This window comes from Trachypithecus francoisi, unplaced genomic scaffold (genome assembly GCF_009764315.1).
Source record: "Trachypithecus francoisi isolate TF-2019V2 unplaced genomic scaffold, Tfra_2.0 Lachesis_group16, whole genome shotgun sequence".
In the NCBI taxonomy this organism is placed as follows: Eukaryota; Metazoa; Chordata; class Mammalia; order Primates; family Cercopithecidae; genus Trachypithecus; species Trachypithecus francoisi.
In genome coordinates this window covers 375,285-398,636 of record NW_022681461.1, presented here as the reverse complement: position 1 = coordinate 398,636, position 23,352 = coordinate 375,285, and the positions used below count along the sequence as shown (strand labels likewise).

General features: G+C 52.9%; 1 protein-coding gene across 22 annotated transcripts in view; it reads right to left on the bottom strand.

Moving 5' to 3' along the window:
* Window positions 1-23,352, bottom strand: part of AOPEP (aminopeptidase O (putative)) — a 378,597-nt gene that overhangs the window by 1,622 nt on the left and 353,623 nt on the right. For 2 of the 22 annotated variants that reach the window (XM_033236600.1, XM_033236614.1), the window contains 3 exons: window positions 11,715-11,801; window positions 9,819-9,963; window positions 5,875-6,327 (listed from right to left, as the gene is read on the bottom strand). In XM_033236600.1, coding sequence (XP_033092491.1) covers window positions 9,823-9,963; window positions 11,715-11,801 — 228 coding nt within the window. In that variant the 3' untranslated portion in view covers window positions 5,875-6,327; window positions 9,819-9,822. The other 20 variants (XM_033236595.1, XM_033236610.1, XR_004443283.1 and 17 more) reach the window with 19 other exon arrangements.

Sequence of the window (23,352 nt, the reverse complement as noted above, 5' to 3'; positions counted from 1 at the left end):
CGTACAATCATCAAACTATAGTTCCTTCCCCGCAAATTATCTGTCTTTTCTTTACAACCCAACATAAACGCACACTTGTTCCGTTGCATCGGCAATCACTGAAACGGACTCCGGCTTCATCTCTGAGTTAGGCCCATAATTCACGTCCTTCCTGAGCCTCCCTCCCTAAACATAACTGCAGCCGAAGTCCCTGGGGACTTAACTCATAGGGTCAGAATGCGGAAACCCCGGGCATCGGGGGTGAAGACTGTGGTGTCTTAGCCCGAGGGCCTTCCTTGACTCCTGCCTTGCAGAGCTCACCATGAGCATCCAGTCCAGTCTTCAGGACACGCACTTCTGTTCTGCCAGACCTCGTGTGGCAAGTGAGGACCATGAGAGCAGAAAAGAACTTTCTGGAACTCGGGACTCTTGGCAGCGAGTCTGGGGCTGACCGTGGGCAGCTTCAGCACCCCACCCACCCCCTGCTGAAAAAGCACCTCCTCGGCTGGGCTTTCAAGCGGCGGACAGACTCCACAAAGCCCGGGCTGAGAGAAATCACAGGCAGAAGGAGTACAAAGAAAGCTTAAGAAAACGGAAACCGCAGGGTGCACACCCAGTCGCCTCCGTGCCCCAGCCAAAGCCACAGATGAGCTGTCTGGGCAGGCGGCCCCGGCAGGACCAGAGCTGGGCACTCCTCTCCCAGGTGGGGAGCCCGCGGGAGACTCAGAATGGACAGTTCCCCGGGGAGCAGCCCCAAGCCCGCCCCCAGGCCCCACTCAGCAGCGACTGCCAGGGTTAGGTAGGGGTGGCGGAGTAGCCAGACGCTGGGTGGGCCCAGGCAGGAGTGGGAGGGTCTGGTCTTTACAGCAGCTCCCCCTGGGCCCGCTCCCTTAAAGTCCTGGGGCTGAGAAGCCAAACCTTGACCTTATTTTATCTCAGCCAACACTGTAGGGACCAGATTGGTTCCTTGTAAGCTGTTGGGACTCGACAGAACTGTGTGGCCAGAGGTCTTTCTCTGCATTTAGCCCTGCACTGCCCCTGCCCACAAGTGTGTGCGCACATACACGCGCGCGCACACACACACACACACACACAGCCTTGAACAGGCGCTGGTGCCATCAGCAACTGTCTCAGGCCACACCCTGGTGACCGAAGCTCTCAGCCTCTCCTCTCTTCTGGATCTATGTGAGAACCAGGGGGCATCAGCCCCTTCAGGCTAGGCGTCCCGTGGGGAGCTGCTGGGGGGCAAGCGGATGCACACGGGCCAAGTTGGTCTTGGGACATCTGTGGCTTTATGGTGACTTCCTTCCACTCCAGGCTCGGCTGCTGGCCTTTCTCACACTGCCTGGTTATCGGACTGGAACAGAAATGCCTATCAGGCGATCAGTCTCCCGGACAGCAGGGAGGGTGGGAAGAGATCTATAAAACCTGCCACTGAACAGTCACAACCGGCCTCTCCTCCCTTCCACCTTGTAAACCTCCAGAGCCCAAGCAGCGAGGCCAAGGTCACTGTCCGCGGGTGCTGGGAACGACCCTGGGCGGTCCAGGCAGCCCCTTCAACCTCCAGGCCCCCCAGACCTCTCAGGTGGCCACCGTCTCCATGCTCCTATAGGGAGTGCCTGCCATGGCTGGGCCCTGCACAGAGTGAGCCTACTGTGGCTCAGCCCAAGGCACCAACTAACCAAAGAGCCACCACACTTCAATGTCAACCCCTGACAAAGTGCCAGGCAGCACCCCTCTTCTGAGGAATGGGGTGTGGGGGCCCCTGCGCACCCCGAGTTCTGCTTGGAAGGAGCCTTCAGGACAGACTGCGGCCCCCCGCCGGGTGGGACTGCCTTGCTGAGGAGACCCCCTTCCCTGCCAGCACCTCTCCTCACCCCCACCCATGACCCACGCAAGTCCTCCGCTGGCCCATCTATAGAACAAGGAGGTGCTTGGCCTACAACTTGAAACCCTAAACAAACTGTCCCTTGAAAGCAGCCCTTGGCCTTGCTTTCAGCTGCTCTGGGTCACAATTCCCCTTGGTGAGGTCACTGCACCACAGGTCCCTCCCCTCGGCCTCCCCCAGGTCTGGCCGCCGGCTGCTGCAGGCTGAACGGAGGTGGAGGGACACTGCGGCCTCCCGGACCCTCCACCATCGAGGGCAGGTTTTCCGTCAGGCCCGTCTTGGGTATGGCTGGCCTCCCTCCATGCTGCAGGGAAGGTCACCTTGCCGAGGATGGAGGCTATTACTTCAGTGTTTTGGTTTGAAATTCCAATAAAAATAAATGCTTAAAATCCTTTAATCCTCAAAAGGAAGCTGAGCTGGGACCTGACCGTCTTCCCTGGTGTTTCTTTCCTATGTCCTCCCTCGCCCCACTTTTTGCCTTTGTCCGGCCACAATTCCCAGCCCTTCTCCCCTGGCTGTGGCCCAGAGCTCCAGGCCGGGGAGGTCCTCCTGTCCCCTCAGCCCCGGCAGGAAGGCGGGGAGCTGCCCTTCCAGGCCGGCCCCGGGGTGCTGGCGAGGCCTGCAGGCAACCGAGTGCAGGCTGTGGTCACTGCTGCTTATTCCTTTCGTGGGGGGCCCTCCGGGCTGGGGTCACCCTCAGATGGCCTGGCTACCTCCTCTCCTGCAGCAGGCCCTAGGCCCAGGCTCAGCCACAGACTGGCACAGCCTGTGTTCAGACGGTCGGAGGCGACAGCAGAGGACACTTGTTTCAAACATGCTGGCCTCTGGAGAAGTGCCCTGCGCTGGGCTGCCCGGCTCCTGCGGGCTGAAACACTGGCATCACCTCGGCCTCGGGGGAAGGGCTGAACCCCGCAGCCATTTGTTCTCCTGGAGGACAGTGGCAATTAACCCATTCACTTGCTGCCTCTCCCTGATCTTTTATGAAACCTGGCAAACCCAGTTAATGGTTCGTGTCCACCGGGGGACAGGTGGCCTGTGACGTTGCTAGTGGCTGCAGGCCACAGGGGCCAGGGCAACATGTTGCAGCATCTGCCCTCTGGCCCCTCAGTGCCCCTTCAGTGCCGTTTAGTCCCACGCAGCCTCAGGGCACAGCCATGGGCCCCCCCACCCCGTGGCATCTCCAAGTCATTTAGAGCCTGAGAAAGCCCATGTGAGCAGGTGTTTCTTGGCTTCTACCCAGACAGGAAACTGATGGTGTCTTGGGGGACCCTCCAGTCCTGGGTCTGCCTGCTCAGTGGAGGCGTCAGCTTGTCGGTAAAGCAGGTTGTTCCTATCAGTTTATTTCTTACAGCCTGTTGCGGGGTGGGGAGAGCTAATATCTTCACATCAGCTTAACCGAGGGCCCGTGACAGGTCCCGCCCATGGGTCGGCCGCGGGGAGCTGCTGAGCTGAGGCCGGAAACAGCAGCAACTAGCGGGTTCAAATTCAGGTTTCCGTGTTTTCCCGAGCAGCCCATGCCCTGCGCAGCCCGCCTTTCCACCACACCGGAGTAGGCGTGAAGGCCCAGGGGCCTCTCAAGTCCTGGCTGCTGAGTGTGACAAGGTGGTGTCCTGGGAGTGCCTGGACATGGAGGCCTCAGCAGATGTCAAAGGGCCCACGGCTGGGGAGGCATCGTGGCGTGGAGGAAAGCTCCGAGCCACGTGGACCTGCGTTCAAACCCTGCCACGTGGCAGGTGAACCCACAGTGGGAACTCTGGTTCCCCGGCACACCCACATCCTGCTCTCCCAGACAGCTCCTCTTCATCATCCAGGACTACCATGCCCCGCGCAGACACGCCTGCTCTCCGAAGGCGCTATGGCCGGGCTAAGGCAGTGAGCTTTCTAGCCTCACTCCTGTCACACGTCCTTTGATGGGAGCTAGTTTCTGAGGTGATACTTCACTGAAAAATGGAAGAGTACTGGTCACATCTGTCTCCTACTGACCCTGAGACCCTGGTTTGCCCTCAAGCTGGAATCTCGAGGCCTCTCTGCCAGGCCCTGGCTGGAGGGTCTCTCAAGTCTCTTAGGAGATGCCAGAGGAGCGGCTGGCAGAACCCACTCACAGTCGGCTGAGGCACAGGTGGAGGACGCCGGCGAGGGCAGTCGCAGTCTCAGGGAGCCTCCTGCCTGGATAGAGCAGAGGTGCTGCTCTCCGGCTTCCTCCCTCCCTCACCTCCAGCGGCAGCCCCAGCACGGGCAGGGTGCCCCCAGGTCTGGAGGCAGCAAAGACCACCTCTCCTGGTAGGACCTCGGCCAAAGCCGTGACACCAGTGTCTGGTTCTGATGAGGTCCACCGAATCTATGCCACCCACAGGTCAGATCTCCGGTGGTCAAAGCAAGTCACAGGACCGGGTGACTCAGAGGAGCCAGGGATTAGCGCTCTGTGCAGAACCCACCTATTCAGCAGTTCAGCTTTGCTTTAGTGCTTTCTAAAGAAGACAAAGCATGGCTTTCAATTTTTGGAAAAGCAGGATCACCCCAAACCACTGGGCCGGTGAAGCCGCCCGCAGCTCTCGAGAGGCCCAGGTGCCAAGCGTCTACACACAGCGGGAGCGGGAGCCTCGCAGGGCAGTTTGGCCGCTGCGCCCAGGGTCCTTCCCGGCTTTGCCTCAGTGAAAGCTAAACACACTCGGAAAGCGCAGAGAGAAAGACAAGAGAGAGGGAGGGCTGGGCGCGGGGGCTCACGCCTGTCATCCCAGCACTTTGGGAGGCCGAGGTGGGCGGATCACCTGAGGTCGGGAGTTCAAGACTAGCCTGACCAAAGTGGTGAAACCCTGTCTCTACTGAAAATACAAAACTAGGTGGACATGGTGGCGGGAGCGTGAGGCAGGAGAGTCGCTTGAACCCGGGAGGCGGAGGTTGCAGTGAGCCGAGATCGTGCCAGTGCACTCCAGCCTGGTTGACAACAGCAAAACTCTGTCTCCAAAAAAACAAAAAGGCAGTGCAGAGAAAGCATCGTTCATTCGTTCATTCTGTTTCCACAGGACGCAGCAGTTGTGTTTGTTCAACTACACAATCAGCCAAGTTGCAAGTCGTCCTCCACGATGGCACAGCCAGCCATACAGCCCCACGCAAAGGCATGTGACAGCAGACAGCAAATCCTAAGAACCTTCTGGAATCAGTCACTGGCACAAGAAAACAGAGTTCTGGAGACCACGGCCTCTCAGTCCAAAACTTCTAACAGAAATCCACGGTAGAGCCCCGCTTCACCCCAAATAGGCCAGAATTTGTGGTGCGCCCGGAGCCAGGCAGAGGAGACTGTGGGTGTGTTCAAGCGCACTCAGGCTCAGCCCAGCCTCACATGGGGCCCGTGGCTGCACCTGTTCCTACGGCCTTCTCCAGGCATTGTCAAACATGCTGCCCATGGACAGCGCCCAGGAAGGTCAGTGCCCAGCTTCTGTCTATACCCTAAACCTTGTGGAGAAAGAAAAACCACACCACCAGACTCCCACGGTGCCTGAATATGCCCAGGCTCTCCATTTTATCAGCAGAGCGTGCCCCACACCCAGCCAAATTTCTTTTGTTTTCAGGCTTCTAAGAGAACTAACACTACCTTGAAAACAACAAATAAACTAGGGCAGTGGGAGAGGAACACCAGAATGTGAAGAATACCTTTTTCTTGTATGTGCTTTTTATTTTTTTTTTGAGACAGAGTCTTGCTCTGTCACCCAGGCTGGAGTGCAGTGCCGCGATCTTGGCTCACTGCAACCTCCACCTCCCGGGTTCAAGCGAGTCCCCTGCCTCAGCCTCCCGAGCAGCTGGGACTATAGGTGCCCACCACCACACCCAGCTACCTGTTTGTATTTTAGTACAGATGGGGTTTCACCATGTTGGTCAGGATGGTCTCAAATTCCTGACCTCGTGATCCACCCGCCTCGGCCTCCCAAATTGCTGGGATTATAGGCGTGAGTCACCACACCCGGCCTCTGTTATTTTTAAACAGTATGAAATTCAGAAGCAAACACATATTCAAAAAAAAATCCATTACATTTATTAAGAATAATCTTAAGAGTCTCATCCTGCTCTTTTACATCAAACGGCGCCCACTGGTCTTGGTACACAGGAGCTGTGTGACTTCCTGGAATTACAGAAATATCCACATCCAGCCATGTGCTGAGCAGCCCAACGTAAAACGTTCAGCAGGTTTCCCAGCGTCTCTCGGATATATTTAATCATCTGTGCAGAAGAACTCGAAATCCCAGAGCAGCTCCACTCCAGATCCAGGGCGGGAGGCCGCGTTTACGAGAATCTGCCTTTTGTGCGTGCCTGGCTGGGACCAGCCTCTGGGAAAGAGAAGCACCAAGACTTGAACAGGGCTGTGGGCTGATGGCTTTAGCAGCCACATAATCCCTCCTTTGATGTCCAGGGTCAGTCCCCCAGGCTAGGAGGAGGTGAATGAAAGAATCTCGCTGGGATCTTTCCTGCAAAGGAAACAGCAGTAACTGATTACCCAGTCGCCAAGAGGAATTCTTGTGAGCGCGCACCTGTGTGCCTTTGCTCTCCACTTTCAGGAGAGGACTTTAATCACAGGACAAGGACGGGTCACAGCGAGCTGTGTGATGCTGGCCTGCTCACACCTGGCCGTTGACACCAGCAGGCTGTACTCAGGCTTCGCGTACACAATAGCTGCTAGGAGGAGTCCCCATTTCAGACCCGCACCCACTCTAACTGCTCTCAGAGAGTCTCCGCTCACCTTGCCGTGGGAGAGCTGGGCCCTGGCTCCCTCACACATGGGGGCAAACGCCCCCCTGCTGGCACTGCGTCCCGCCTTCAGGCCTGGGAGCTCTTAACTTTCTGCCAGCAGAGTTTTCTGAGTCTACAAATCCCCATGCCGCAGGAGCACATACAGATGATTGGCACCGTGCTGCCGCCGGGCCAGGGAGGACGCGGCCTGTCTGCCGCGAGTGGGAGCCCCAGCTCTCCTGAGCCTCGGGCACTTACAGACACGAAGGCTTTTTGCTCAAGGGCTCGACTCCTGTTCCTGCTGAACTGAGCCAGTGTGTAAAATGAGAACTGATATCAGCTCAGTAGGCACCGGAGGGCGGGTCCAATCGACAGCCCGGAGAAGCAGCGCCTCAGCTGGGAGCTCCGTGGGCACCGTCCGTGGCGCAGGAGATGCGGAGGCCTGGACTGCAAATACAAGAGAGAGTTCACCGCGCCCAGAACAGGAGCGCCTCCGAAAGCCCCACCCGCCCCGCTCACAGCATGAACCACCACGTGGTTTCACTCGACTGATGGGATGCATTTGGTTTCAGTTTTTTGTAAGAAAAATTTTTGCAACTTTCAATACATTTGACCTTTCAGACGGATGTCCGATTAGTGGATGTTTCTGTGGACAGACTTAAGGACTGAGTACGCCGCTAGCATTCCTGGCAGGAGATAGTGCATCCTTTGGGCCAAGTGGTCTCATCCTCCAGGATCGCGCTCGGCACCCACGCTGACTGTGCAGCAGCGGCCCGCCCGTCAGCAACAGCCTCTGCCCCAGCGGCTCCAACTTAACTGTCCCCATCTCACCTTCTCTTCAGGTGCAGAACTTAGCCACTGTGAACAAAGCGGAAACCAATCACTGTTCACCAATCAGCTAAGCTCTGCACCTTGTCAGAGAGGTCGTCGCTGGGCACAAATAAAGGGACGGTGACCGGTGAGCATCTTCCTCAGCTGGTGGCTTCTTTTGTTTCCAAAGAAGATTTATGAGATGCACCTATCCTCCAATCTGCAGCGAGTGCGACCACGACTTCTGGAGCAGCAGCCAAGGTCGTGGTTGCGTGGTAATCCCTGGCAATGTGATTTTAATCTTAAGTCACAAATCAGCATGCCAGGAACCCAAGCAGCCAGAGCACCTGAGAGCAGCGCCGCCCCGTGCCCCCGTCTGCACGCACCGGGCTTCCGCGGAAGGACGCCGGCGACACGGCCACCTTCACGCCTGTTACACAGGCAAACAGGTGGAGTTTCTGTTTGCTGTTCATTTAGTTGGCATCCTAGAGTTATAATTTTGTGAATCAAAGGGACTCAAGAGATGACCATAAAAATGCCAGTGCAGCTTTGGAACTGATGAAAAATGCAGGGACCAAGCACGTGACACACAGAATTGCTGAAGGCAGCTGTCCTTGCTGTTAGTTTACTGCCTGTAACCCTTGGGGACAAGATCTCTTCTCTCCAGGCAGAGTCTAGCTGCCCTGGGAAGCCTGTGGGGACTCTCAGGTCAGGAGGTCCGCTTGCTGGAAGGGCCCTGGGAGCAGCCCCGGCCACTGTTCCTCAAAGGAACTGGCTGGGAGGGAGGCTGGCAACCCCTGGATTCACCTTGAGGGGTGGGGACAGGAACAAAGATGTCGGGGATGGGGGAAAGGGGAGACCTGTGACCAAGATGGCTCCTTTGCCTGCTCGGGCAAAAATCCCCCCCCACAAAGACTGGCAAAGGGTGAGCCCCGCGGTGCTGCCCGAAACCGGCGGGAATGGCGACAGGACTAGCTGGCTTTGTAGCTTCACACACTTTAACACAAATGCCACGAAATAACAAAATGAAAGAGAAACACTGTTTATACTGATGACTACATGAGGCCGGCAGTGAGGTAAGTGCGCAGTCTGTGTGCCGCCGGCCCGTCCTGGAGGGGAGCCGGGTCATGTCTGCCGCAGGCATTTCGCTACATGACACTCAGTAGTTCATTTCCCTTTCCTGGCACACGTGGTTCCTGACTCTTCTGGAATATGATCATGCTTCGGAAAAACTTTTTATTTCTTTTCATTATTAGAGTTCTTTCAGATAAATAAGCTACTTAAACACATTACACAGAAATGGTTTTCATAAGCACAAAACATTAGAAGCAAACTCAATGTTCAAAACTGAGCGAAGAATATCAACACCAAATATTCAATGTTCATGAAAAATTACAGAGAAGCTATAACATGAAAAATGCTTCAGATCTGATGAAGTCTTTTTAAAGACACAAAATTAGACATCCCCTATTAATATCATATAAAACATTGAGGCAAAACGGCGCAGACACAGAAATGATGATGACTGTTAGAGAAAAGAAATCCCAGTTGTCCTAGCAAAACTTCACGTGCCACTGCAAGGTTGCTTTAATAGTGTAGAAACCGATACTGAGCAACTCACTGCTAGGAAGTAAATCTAACAGGTTAATTCCAGACACAATTAACAGAGAAAGTGATTTAAATAATCCAGAACTAACTCCAATATAAGCCACGGTAGAAATTCCGCTCCAACACAACAAAGCAAAAAGTAGGACTTGCCCTCAAGACACAGGGTCATGGAGTGCATATGCCACGTGTGGTGTGTGTGCCGCGGCTGCTCTGTGTGGTGCATGCCTGTGTGTGCTGTGTGTGGTGTATGTGCTGCATGTGGTGCATGTGCTGTGTGTGCCTGTGCCTGGAGAGCCTCCCGCCAGCCCATGACCAGGCGTGGACAGCCCAAGGAACCTCCAGCTCACACATGGCTAAAAGAAAACATCTGCTCGCAGACGCTAGGCTTTGGAGTCACATGGCCGCGTAAACTCCTGTGTGAGCCCTGACCTTGAAGACTGGGCCGGCGCTTCCGCCAGGCTTCCCATTCCATCTCTAAACCTACTCAAGATGTTCCCCTACAATTTTTGTTCTTACAGATTTTAAAAGCTGAAGTGGCCAAAATAGGGCCAAGGAGCGCCACTGTGCCTCCAGGTGGACAGCCTCTGCCTCCCGGTGACCGCCCCAGTCAGACGAGGTGCTCCGGGGACCCTGGGCTCCCACACCAGCCCAGCACCCACTTGGCCAGTTACTCTCCAGGCCCCCGGCCAGGGAGCCAACTACGGATGCTGCGGGTGGTCTTGGCTAACTATTCGGCTTTTTTATTTAGCTGGCTCCTAACAGGAGTATCTGGTTAGAACTAAATGACAGAAAAAGAAAGGGAAAGAATCACCTTGTTAAAATAACATGTCGGCCACCACCTGGGCTGAGGACCTATCCATCTGCTCCCTGGTCCGCTCGAAGCACCTGCGGGCGAGCTGCTGCTGTCTGGCGTCCTCACTCACCATCAGCTCCCCATAGAGGTACACGCCCATGGCCTGCAGGGCACAGAGGCCAGAGGGCATCAGGCGAAGGCGTGGGCACCCACACACACACACGCACACATGACCTCAGTGTGTGCTTGTTCCACACACACTTGCTGGTCTAGAAACTGCAAAGACCCCAGAGAAGACGGAGACTGTGGGGTGACTGTGCTTTTGGAAGCTGCAGTCTGCAATGCCTGTCTCCCCCTGGTTCTCAAAACCCCAAGGAATCCTCAGCTCCCAATTCTCTCCACAGACTCCGATGATTTCGCTGGTGACAGAACGATGAGCCAGCATTCCCACCATGATGGCCGTGTCAGGAATGCTCTGAACAGAGACAGAGATGGTTCCCAGAATTACCACGTGGAAGGCCTGTGTGGCCTGACAAAGAGACGCGGGACTCCTGCCCCGCAAAGTGTGTCCCTAGGAGTAGCTGGTCTGAGTTCACCCAGCAAGTCCCTCACCTGCCAGGGAAACAAGCGCAGAGCAGCCGCAGACACATCACGAGGCCTGCAGACACCGCCCTGCCCGCGCCCATTCCTCCGCGGCCCTGCACCGCAGCCCGCACCGACTCTGCTGCGTGGGAACGATGCTGCAAACACACCTGTATTTTTAAAATAGCCAAGGACGTTCTGGAAGACCCAGGGACCCCTCTGGATCTGCCTACTCCCTCCTGCCAGGCTTAGCTACGCCGTGAGTCACATTCCGACTCAACGACTAAACGAAAGGCCTCAAAGACAGCGCAAGAGCTAAACTCCGCAGTGAAGGGTTCAAAAGCGCTGACCTAAAAAAGCCCAGACATAGTGATCCTTATTTGTCAAAGATCATGATTCTAAATATACTGCAGTGATTTCTGGTCTTCAGAAGAGACCTTAAAGTTGCTCTTAAATTCTGTCCTTACACTCTTGGTATGTTTTTCGAGACACCTCTTGCTCTGCTGTGCAAATGTGACATTTCTTCTGGTACAAAGGCATGTACTTTTCTTTGTGGGAATAATGAGGCCTCAGGCCTCACTGGCTGGCTGTCCCCACACTGAGACCTTTTGTTTGCCTCATTCCCACTCTCCACCCCAGCTGGAAGGCAGCTCCACGCTGTCACCCACAGCGCTTGGCAGGCCACTCACTCAGAGGCTGAGAGAGTGGAGAGTGGGCAAATGGTGTGGGAGGCTGTGACGTGCCACAGGACACACCTGTTGGTGACCTGACAAACTGCGGACATCAGAGGCAGCTGATGAAGGTCTCCCCAGATCCGCTCCCGCACACGCACTGCCTGTGAGCTCCTAGGAAGGGGATGGCTGTCCCTGGTGAACAGTGAGAAAAGCTCTCACAGGAAGGAAACCTGCCTAGCACAGCACAGCAGGTGCAGGTACAGACCGAGACTGTCCTGTCAGGGTTCTCCCATCTGACTTGCACGTGTACTTTCTATGAGGGCCACTGATCAGGGATCTACCGCACGGCATCACCAAGCGACAAGCATGGCCTAGCAGGTGCTGGAGACGCCGTGAGGTGTGAGCACGCAGCATCGGATGACATGTGGGCCACAAGGCAGCATTGAAGGTGCCTAACTCAATTCTTCAAAGACGCTGAGAGAGGAAAAAAGCAGCTCAGAAGTATCAGCGTTAGGTAAGATCCTACCAGTCCTTAAGAATCCCTGGGACAGATTATTTATTTGTTATGAAAGAGATACTGAGAACGTGGGTTCCTGTGTGAAGTGCAGGGGACAGCCTTTACCGAACGAACCGCCATTGGCTACAAGATGACACCTACCTGATCCTCCTGAAGGAACCTCTCCACACTTTTGTAGGCTTTTGTGAACTTGTGCTTAACAATGAGTTCACACCAGCGATGGCGAACCTGGAGGAACAAGAGAGCGCCCAGTGAGAAACGCGGGCAGGCACCCCAGCCACCGGGCCCAGTGACCGGCAGCCTCTGTATTCCAGAAAGCTGTGCTTTCAAATGGACTGGCATTGTTGACACACTTAGGTTTACATTTTCTTTTAGTTTTTTTTTTTTACTTTTTATTTTCTTTGAGAAAGAGACTCGCTCTGTCACCCAGGCTGGAGTGTAATGGCACGATCTGGCTCACTGCAACCTCCGCCTCCTGGGTCCAAGCAATTCTCCTGCCTCAGCCTCCCGAGTAGCTGGGATTACAGGCGCCTGCCATCACACCTCACTAAATTTTGTAGAGATGGGGTTTCACTATGTTGGCCAGGCTGGTCTCGATCTGACCTCGGGAGCCACCCGCCCCAGCCTCCCAAAGTGCTGGGATTACAGGCGTGAGCCACTGCGCACAATCAGTTTACTTTTTAAAGAAAGAAACCACAGTGCTAATTACAGCTGCCAGTCAACTTCAGAGGGAAAAGCAGGTGTTTCACTGTTTTAAACATGATTTTGCAAGATGACAGATACTAAACGCAAAGCGTAACGAGGAAATTCCACACACATTCCGACCATGCTGCTGGTGCCCCTTCCTGCAGGGTGCTGAGAGTCAGCGTTCCCTTTCAAACCACCACTCCCTAAGTTCCCACAGCAGATGTGGCTCAGTGCTGCTCATCTGTGACAGACACAGCAAGAGGCAGAGACACTGCTCTCCCATTCCCCGGAAGCGGCAGCGCTCCCTTCTGAGAGTCTGGGGAAGGAGTGAGCCCAGGACACCCCTGAGGTGGACAGTTCCTGCTGTGTATCCACAAGCGTGCAGGTCTGCACAACGTATTGCAAACGGACAAGCTAAAGGTGGATGTCGTTCCTGTAAAACATAGATTTCATCAGAAGCTCACCTGCAGGAATTCGGAGGGAACCCCACTCCCACCCTCTTCGAACCTCCAGACACAGTGGAAGAGTCCGATGCCAGCCCCGGCCGCCCCTTGGACACGGGCACAGCCCCCTGCATAAGGTATTCCCCACACCCCCGAGCAGGCGGCATCTCTCGGTGCTGCAGGTTCATTCTCTACAAGAAGATTCACCTACAATTTGTTTCCCAGAATCCAGTCCCCTGCCTTTTTCCGCTGCATCAAAGCCCTCTCAGTTATACCAAGTCACCCATTTTTTACTCCATTACTGAACCAACCTCAGCCATACATGGAAGTGAATACGTGTATTTTAGAAGAGCCTCCTTCTATCACGCCTTGTTTTTACTGACTGTGAAAGAGGGAGATACTCTATAGTGACATATTTGCGGCAATAATAAAATGTATGCAACGTCAACATTTGGGCGAGGGTCCCTGTAAAGGACATCATTATCCACTGACCTAGCCGGATCTCTCCTTTACCCTAAAGAGGTTCACATGCAAACAGTTAAGATTGAAGGAGAGAAACCAATCTTTTGGAAGGAATCCTTCCCCCAAGCCACAGTGCCCTCTGAGACGGTGTTAACTCAGGAATTCTGCTGGGCCGCCCTGGGCTTGGAGGCAGCCAGGCCCTTTGAAGAACTGAAGTGGCAGGCCTCTGGGAGGGGCTGATAGCCTCTGCCCTCAGAGCAAACGGGAAGGAGGCTGGGGCGGCAAAATCTTTCTACCTTCAACAAAATGTGCTTTCCTGTACAGCCAACAGAAATTAACACCAGACTATACAAGGAAGAGCCCTCCACTTCCCCAACAGCAACAAGTGACCAGAGCTCAAAGAAGCCAGCTCACCATCACATGCCAGAGGAAGCCACTGGAAGAAACCACGCCCAGCTATGCCCAAACTGTCCCTTGGACGCCTCCATCCCTCATCTCTCTTCCAACTCACAGCCACCTAATATGCCCTCTGCCAGGTCCACACACCAGCAGAGGTGTCATCTGCTGTGAGCTTTGTGAAGACGGGCACCAGCAACCCAAGGTGGAAGGGGCTTTCGGGCAAGCTGGTCTGATGTGGAGAGATGGCCACATATGGACGGGAGGGACAGCTGAGGACAGGGGCTGCTGCTGAGACTCAGGGAGAGAGCCTCATTTTCTTAACGGCACAAGAGAAACCCTACTTGTGGCAGCTTTTAGGGAGGGTCCCTTAGGTGAGACCTGTTAGCTTCTAAGTATTCTTTAAGTGTTCTAACCACCGATGCTTGTCTGATCTGGCCACACCACCACGACCGCTGTCATTCTAAAGCTTGGAGGACGTGTATAAATTTGATTGTGAAAATGGAGGGTTTCGCCTCTCCTTTTCTTTCTGTGCTTTCCTTCATATTTACACACACAGAAGCAACAAAGCATAAACTGGGGCTTATTTCCTAGTAGAACAAGGCCCTGGGTGGGGGCGGGGGGCAGGAGGCAGCGCAGCCCACAGCTGGTGCAGGTCCAGGAGATGGCGGGTGAAAGACGCTCTTTCACCGTGAATCCGAAGTCACTATTTCCACTTTTCTTACTGTTAGAAATAGTTTGTTGTCAAGATTAATAAGAGACCCAGGCTTGTGACCCCTGGAGGCTACCAGCAACCAGGAAGGACAGAGCAAGCCCAGCCTCCCAGCCTCCCAGCCCCACTCCCTTTCCCACCCCACGAAGAGAAGAGACAAAAACAACAAGTCCTTTCACTGCAAAGAGCTAAGTGTATGTCAGTATTTCGGCGACAGGATGCTGAGAAGACATCGCAGAAATGCTGCAGGAGTCCGGGCAGGCTGGAGAGCTCCTGCTCACGCGCAGTCTTCACTTCTCTTCGCTCCTTTGAGAAACAAAGAAAATCCTTATTTTTCTCCCCCAAACTCTCAAGGACCCACAATTCACCCGCCATTCGTCACCACAGGGAGAGGGGATGATCAGTCTCACCGAAGCCCGAAGCCCGGCAGTCTTTCCGAAGGTGCCCTGACAGAATACCCGTCTCCAGACCAACGGGGGGCTTTATGGTCGTGAAGGACGCTCCGCCCTCCTACGGCAAGCCCCGCCCTCCTACGGCAAGCCCCGCCCTCCTACGGCAAGCCCCGCCCTCCTACGGCAAGCTCCGCCCTCCTACGGCAGCTCCTCCGCAGCGAGAAGGCAGGAGAGCCCTACGGCCAGGGAGCCGGGGCCACAGAGCTCCACAGCACCCGCCAGAGGACAGCGGTCCAGTCTAGAGGTCTGAATTTATTAACGAGGCTGGTCAACGTGTCTTTCTGTAATTTCCTCAGTCAGAGTAAAAATAAACAGGAACACTGCAGGCTCCCAGGACAGTGCCTGGCACCAGCGGGCACCCCTCACTGTCTCTTCCGGTCCCCAGCCTCCCCACAGCACCTGGCGGGGAGACCGGCCTCCCTGTGGACCCGAGCAGTTGTCTTCTCTGAACAATTAGGAAGGAGTTTGCTTTTCAGGGGTGAAGCCACACTCCCTGGCTGCCTCTCTCTGCTCCCACCCTGTCTGGGAGCCAGGGGAGTGCTGGAGGCTGGCCAAGGCTCCCCCAGAGCCAGCGCACTGTGCCGTCCCGTGCCCAGGAAACCAGATGCTGGCAGGAGGAACACGTGACCCGGGCTCCGGGGGAGAGCCAGCTGTGGCCGCTCGCCACGAAGGACACGGGGCCGCCTGCAGGTGAGCGGCTGTGAGGGTCAGAGGGACCTACTAAGAAAGAGCGTCCCCTCCCCCACTCCTCCCCAGGCCTGGAAGGCGGCAGGAGAACCTGATCAGACCCTTCCCCAGCCACAGGCCACCCCAAGCCTAGACTGCACTGGAGATCTGAGCTTTAAATCTGAAATCAGGGTAAGGGCTTGGCTCCCTAGGAGACTGGACCAAGTGCAGCTGGGAATAGGGATGGGGGAAAAACGTAACTTTCATTTTAGACCCAACCAGGCATCGATCAGCAAATGAATCACACCCCCAAACAAGTCCATTTCTATTTCCCAGCTTTTTAGAATTCTTTCTTCTAGATTAATGTACAATATACTGTAAGGCCTTCCCCTCATCCCTGTCCCCAGAGACTGTCTTCAGTCCCTACTGTGGAGGTGGCCACTGTGCCAATGTGTTTTACACACCATGTGTTTTTCCTTTTCCTTCTAACAAAGATAACTTCATGGATTGCATTCCTCTGTACCCTGATAAAAATATAGATTTACTTTATACAATTACACTGATATTTAATAGAATATCTTGACTTAATGATTCTCCTGAGTGCAGGAAGAGACGTCCCATTCCCTGTATTAATGGTTGCAGGGTCGTCTATGATACTCCAAATATTTCTATGATTAGCGAGACCCTGACAGACAGACACTGTTCACATCCTAACAGGAAGACAAGCCACCTCTGATGCAATGTAACACGAGGTGCGGTCACCCCGTGCCCCGAGAGTAGCTGTGTGCTACTTCCCAGATGTGGGGTGTCCGGATTAGGGTGTACGTCTTCACTTTGAGAGACTGCTGAATTGCCTTCCATGAGGGTGTAGCAATTTACAGTCCTGCCAAAATCGATGTGAGACCCCACTTTCCTGTACCATCACCACTACTGAATCATCAAACTTTTGATAAGTGAAAAATGGTGTCCATGAGGTCCTTCGTTTTTTAATGAAGAGAGAACTTAAGGAAGGGACTAATTAGAAAGGTGGGGACAGTATTATGGACACCAGCCAGGTACGGTGAAGTACCAGAGACCTTGCAAGCGGTAGCTACCCACTGGCCTGAAGAGATGGGAGGCTGTTTCTGGAACAGAGAGAGCTAGAGCCTGGGAGGGGCTGCCAGCCAGCAGGAGCAGTGAGAGAGCCCCATCCCCGTTGGGGCAGCTTAGGCATTCTTTTACCAGTTGAGTATGGCTATTTTCTTTTCTTTTTTTTTGTTTGTTTGAGGTAGGGTCTTGTTCTGTCATCCAGGTTGCAGTGGCTCACCGCAGACTCCACCTCCCAGGCTCAAGTGATCCTTTGGCCTCAGCCTCCCAAGTAGCTAGAACTACAGTCATGTACCACCACACCCAGCTGATTTTTTTTAAATTACTTTTTGCAGAAATGGGGTCTCTCTGCCCAGGTGGGTCTCAAACTCCTGGGCTCAAGCCATCCTCCCACCTTAAGTTTCCCAAAGTGCTGGGATTATAGGCGTGAGTCACCACGCCCCAGCATTTTTTTCATGCACATAAAATCCTTTCTAGTAACTGTCTATTTATATTCTTTCCCATGTTTTTCCTATTGGATCACTGACTTTTTCTAGTTAATCTGTTGAGTGTTTCTGAGTACTAGGGAAATTAGCTCGTCTCTGATGAAACTGCAGCTTTTTCCAGGTTTGTTAATCTTTCTGACTTTGTTCATGGTGGTTTTGCTTGTATTTCTTAATTGCATACAGTTGACTTTATCTATTTTTTTCTTCCTATAGCTTCTCAGTTCTCTTCATTTATGTTTAATGTTTCATGGGTACATATGCCAGAAGTAATCAAATGGTACACTTTCAATACTCACATTTTAAAATATAGTTGAAAAATTTAAGGACCTTTAAAACTGTGACTAAAATTCATCAAGTCACTCCAAATGCATGCCAGGAATCACCGAGAGCCTAGGGTCGGCACATATTTCAGCCTTATACAGACCCAGACCCCAGACCCTGACCAACGGGGCGAGGGAGGAAAGATCAAGTAGGTGCGGGAGGGAAGGAGAGTGGGCAAATGGAGAAAGAACAAGACAGCAGAAGGGAAACAGGGACATGGCATGGAGAAGTGAGAGCAGAGCTGCCCGTGGCAGTATGAGCACAGGATCCTGGACACCTGCAGCACCCACGCCTCTGCCTTGGTGCCAGCCTCTCAAGCACCCGACACCTCGCCTACTAAGGATGTGCTCATCTGCTCATCTCTTCCCTCTGCTGCTGCTGGTGCTGACGCTGGGTGGCAGACAACCAGGTGGCCTGGGACAAGGAAGAGCAGGTGCGGACTGGGCCTGGCTGGCCTGCCGGAAATGGGCGAGAGCTCACATATGGAATAATCAGCATAGCTCTCGCAAGAAGGGGCATCTGGGTCTCTGGATCCTTTCCATGTCATCACAGTGAAGTTGACTTGCACAACACACAGGTGTGCACTCCTGAATACTTTAGTCCAATAAAAATTACTTTGAAAATCTGCTTTTCAAAGTTTTCTGCTTACGGGACACGCTAAATAGAAAAAAATGAGGGTGCTGCCCTCACTCAGTGTACAGGTGTGGTTTAACACAGAGGTGCCATTTACACTGCTGGAAAGGGACTGCAGCACTTTTCAGGTTTCCAAAGCCTCCATGAACACAGGGTAATGACAGCAAAGATTTCAACATTCTCCCAGGAGTGCTCCACACGACTGGATCTTTGAGGTTGGGTGCAGGTGGGAGGGTCTTGGAATCCAGGGTGAGAATGAAGGGCAGGTATGTGGAGGCCCATTCACAGTAGGCACATATCTGACGTAGAGAATTAAAATTCTCAAGGAATCCAAGTACTGGTTCCAGGATCGTGGACCCTACCCCAGTGAGAGACCACCACAGGGAGAACGGGGTATGTCTGTGGTACAGGCCTGAGCCACCTGGGAGGCTTGAGCAGACATGCAGTCTGGGTATCCAAAAGGCACGTGGAAGGAAGCACACACAGACGCTGGCTATGAGGATGGGGCTCACTGATCCCAAGCATGTTCATGGCAGCCAACTGCACGACAGGCTCTGGGAAATGGTGCGGGGCAGAGGGATGGTCAGTACAAACACGTACGCATACTTATGTGTGCAGACGTATCCACAAATGTGTATGTGTAGAACATACAGACACACACTGAATTCAAAGTGTTCTTTTCCAACGCTTTCCCTTACTACACGCAATGCAGTCTGGTATTTTTATTCTTTTCGTTTTGTTTTTTGAGACCGAGTCTCACTCTGTCGCCCAGGCTGGAGTGTAGTGGCGTGATCTCGGCTCACTGCAACCTCTGCCTCCCGGGTTCAAGCAATTCTCCTTCCTCAGCCTCCCGAGTAGCTGGCAACACAGACATGTGCCACCAGGCCCAGCTAATTTTTGTGTGTTTTTGGTAGAGACAGGGTTTCACCATGTCGGCCCAGCTGGTCTTGATCTCCTGACCTCAAATGGTCCACGTACCTCAGCCTCCCAAACTGCTGGAATTACAGGCGTGAGCCACCGCGCCCGGCCTCTTCTTTCCTTGTTTAAAATGCTGCTTGGTGACCTACTAGATGGATTTCATGACCTACTGTGTCCTGACTCCCCCACAGGGTGAAAACCTGCACACCAGCTCGGCTTCCAGAGCCCGATGCTCCAGGCTGGACCCTCGTGGGCTCAGGCAAGCTGCTCTGACCAGACCCCACTCCAGCTCCCGCTCCCCAGGATGGAGGTCAGAAGAGCGCCAGTATGCAGGGAGCGCCACAGACAGGCTGGGCTGGCACCAGACAGGAGGCAGGAACCACATGGCTGAGGAAAAGCCTGGGCCAGGTCTGAGACTCGCAGCAGGACAGCAGAGGGAGCAGTAAGAGTCTCCCAGGGACAGGCACCGGGGAATCTCGCAAACCATTTGTAAAGATGGCTCCCTGAGCCTTGCCCCAGCCTCAGCCCCAGCCAGACGCCACTTCTGCCTTTGCAGGAAACTTACCACATACTGCCCAAGGGGTTCCATGGAGCTGAACTCCAGAAGGCTCAGAAACATAGTGCGGAGGGAAGCCTGCTCCTCGGACTTCCTGCAACGCTAGAAAAACGGCACACGCCCAGGAAGGCCGCTCAGAAACCACATCTCGGATTCGGGACACAGGGCCCATGACGATGGGCACGTCTGTATGTCCATAATTTTAACTAGGAGATGGTGAAGGGGGCTCCCCGCTATTTGATTGCTTTTTTCTTGGAAACAGAAAAGCTGCTGAAGCTTCCTCACAACTTGAACCACTCTAATCTCTTCTTAAAAATAATCTTTTTTAAGACAGAGTCTCACTCTGCCACTCTGGCTGCAGTGCAATGGCATGATCATGGCACACTGCAGCTTCCAAATCCTGGGGTCAAGTGATCCTTCCACCTCAGCCTCTCAAGTAGTTGGAACTACAGGTGCGTGCCACTATGCCTGGATAATAGTGGCACCCTGTCTCTAACTCCTAGGCTCAGCCTCCCAAAGTGCTGGGATTACAGGCATGAGCCTGGCCCCAATCTCTTTTTAACCCAAGATATCTTCATGTTTCAGAACCAGATTCCTAGTAAACTCTAGAAGACAGGCTGGTAAATTTTTTCTTTCAAGAGCCAGATGTTGAGCATTTTTGGCTTTTTGGTCAAAGCAGCTTTAGATAACATGTAAATACGTGGGCACAGCATGGCTGCCTTTGGATAAAACATTTACAAGAACAGGCAGTGGGCTGCAGAGGCTCAGGCTGGGGTTGTCTGATCCTTGCTCTAGACGAGTGTCAAAGCTATGGCTCCCAGAGCACCACATACACGGTGGTACACTGGTGTTTGCCCCCCAGCATCCACCAACACCATGTCGCTGAACACACAGATGAGGCAAAAGGTGAACCATGGCCCTGTGAGTGGGTGTGGGCCAGCTTTAGCACAGCCCCACCAGAAAATCCGGGGTGCTCCTAAACGCTGGTCCTCACACCCTGGGCCTTATTCCTCCCTCTGCAGGTCAAATTCCCCTATACAAAAAAACATGCTCTGGCATTCATCTTGAGTCAGACTCATTAAAAAGGGGTACTATGTCTTTAGAGTACCCCAATAGTGGAGACAGAGTCTGAAAACCAGTGTCTTAAAGAAAAAATCACTCTGCCTGAAAAATCAGCAGCATCCACGAGGGCCTGAGCAGACGTGGCTACAGGCGCGAGACAGAACGGATGAGCTCTAGGAACTCAGCCAGTCCACCCAACTTGCTTCCGGGAGCTGCAGTGCCACCACCAAAGACCATCAAGACCAAAGACAGGAACGGCCCCCGCTGTCTTCCACGGCAGTCCTGGAGCCAGGATTCAGTTTGGTGCACGCTCGTCACCACGCTTACAAAAGCACATAGGGCTCCTTCTAGTAGCTGCTTTCCTTGCTTTATTTTTAAACATTTAAAAATTATAAGCAGATGACTATACACAAATATGGAATCCAGTGTACATGAAATTCTAGCCAATCATGTCAAATTCAATTTTGATCTTTCCAACAGCAACAATCAATACAGATACTTATTCAGTATCCCAAATTCAAAAATCCAAAATCTGAACTGCTCCAGTGAGCATTTTGTGTGTGCGCACGCGTGTGCGTGTGTGTGCCTGTGTGTGTGTGCATGTGTGTGCGTGTGTGTGTGCGCGCGCACGGGGGGAGGGCGGCGTGGGCAGGTCATGTCAGCACTCAAAAAGTTTGGGATATTGAAGCATTTCAGAGTTTGGATTTTCAGATTTGGGAAACAACCAGTTAAGTATAAGACAAATATCCTAATAACTGAAAAAAAAAATCTGAAATCTGAAACATTTCTGGTCTCAAGCATCTTGGGTAAGGGAGGCTTGACCTGTATATTACTTTGGGTTTTTCCTTCTCTCTGCTTGCCACTGTTGCATTTACTGTCATGGTGCCCTTCTGTTCATACACTACAGCTCACTGTCTGTCCGTCTTCTGATGACACTACAAAGTCTCAAGTATGTCCGAGTAGCCTTCAGCCTTTTAACAAGAAAGTTATGCTGGGGTCAGCAGACAGGGGGGCACAAGGAAATCTGCTGTGACACTAGATGGCATTGCTGTGGCCATAGCTCATCCAGCAGACCCAGGTTCACTCTGAGTGATCTGACGCGCCCACATCTCCCAGCTCACCTCTGCAGCCCAGAGATCAGCTCCCAAGGTGCCCCCACTGGCCACTCTCAGAGTTGGGCTCGTAGCCTTCCCAGCTCCCACTGCTCTCTGCACCGCCATGTCCTTCTCCTCTAGTCTGTTCTATTTATTTACCATATCATGCAAGTCTGGGGAGTGCGTGGGCCTCTGGGCCATCTTTGGGCCTGTCCAATGCCCAGCACATAGCACATGCTTGATAAATGCTTCTGAGTGAATGTACCACTTTTGAAAACTTGGAATGCTTTTCAGCTACTCTGAAATTATAATGCACAGTGAGAGGCTATAAAATGCTGTGAAGAATGCTGCCAGTCCTATTTATAACAGGAAGCACTCCCCTTTCTTTTCAGTCCTTTTGATTTTCAAATTTACTGTTGAAGAAGGAAAAAAAAAAATCTGTCCAGGGAACATGATCTGGGAAGCCCATTAAACCTCATTTAGAGTTCCATTTTATTTCTGTAAACAGAAAGACCAGGGCTCATGGCTTTTCTAAGTTAATAAGTCTACCCTGCAATAAACAAACCTGCTTTGTCAATTTGTGTCCTTAAATTAGATTTAACTTGGCTTTACAGTGGGCTGACTGGCTGGTCAGGGTCTCTGCAGAGCAGCCACAAGGCAGACGGCATTCCAGCGGAGCACTGCCCTGGGGGCTTCGGGAGCGGTGGAGGCCGTTGACCTGCACGGTCTCACGGAAGGACGAAAAGAACCTCTTGCTGTGCGGTGATCACATCAGAGCTGTCCACATTTGTGTTTTCATTCTCTTCTTTTCTCTCTCACCCTTTTCTGCTCCTTATTTCTGAAGGGCTGCAATCTGAATGTTATTTTTTAAACTAAAGGAAATTAAAAGTTACTTTATTTGCTGCCGCAAAGCCAGGTTAGTCAATTCCTAGGCACAGGGCTAAGAGGACAAATGAAGCATTGGCGGCTCTTACTGCCCTTGCTGGCGTCAGTACCTATAGCTCTTGTCCACATCTCACCGGTTAGAGCGAAAGCAGCAGCAATGTGCAAAATGGGGGGCATCTCAAGTGCTGCCAGGGCCATCACACTCGACATGCGCATGGAGATCATGGTGAGGGTCAAGAGTGACGACAAGCATCAAACACTGTCGTCAAGTATGACAAAGGAGGCGACCTTGCTCCCTTGTGTGGTCTTGGACAAATCTTAACTACTTTTGAAAACTTGGAATGCTTCTTATTTTCCTCCAAATAGGCTCTTTCAAATAACAGTGGTGCTATTAAAGGCTCCAAAAAGTACAACGTGGGAGCCCACATGGGGTCCACTTTGAAATATGGCACAGTTTGCCTTCCTTCCATACTGCGACTGCTCACTGAATGGCTATCCATCTCAATATGTAATTCTGAAATTAGAAAATAATACACTCCACCTTCTTTCTTCAAACTCACAGCTGAAAAGGACTTTTACTGCTGGCAGAAACAGTGACCATGGTTACCCCCTCTGATAAGCTCTGGGGACAGGTGTCCCCTTCCCTCGCTTTCCCTGGAGGTGAATTCAGCCTGGAGGGCCTCCCCAAGTCTGAAGGATGGCTGACTCTCTCCCAGCACCTTGCTGTGTCAGACATGAAATCCAGGAAACATCATTCTCCAACAAGTCAGTCGACTGGGCATTGAGGATAAAATAGTGACTAACACAGAGAAGCACTTGCCTTCTAGAGGCTTACAGTTCAGTAGGAAGTTTAAGAAAAATCCAGTAAACCAGCAAGTGTAGACTCGTGTTGGTGACAAATGCCAGGAAAGGGTGCATGAG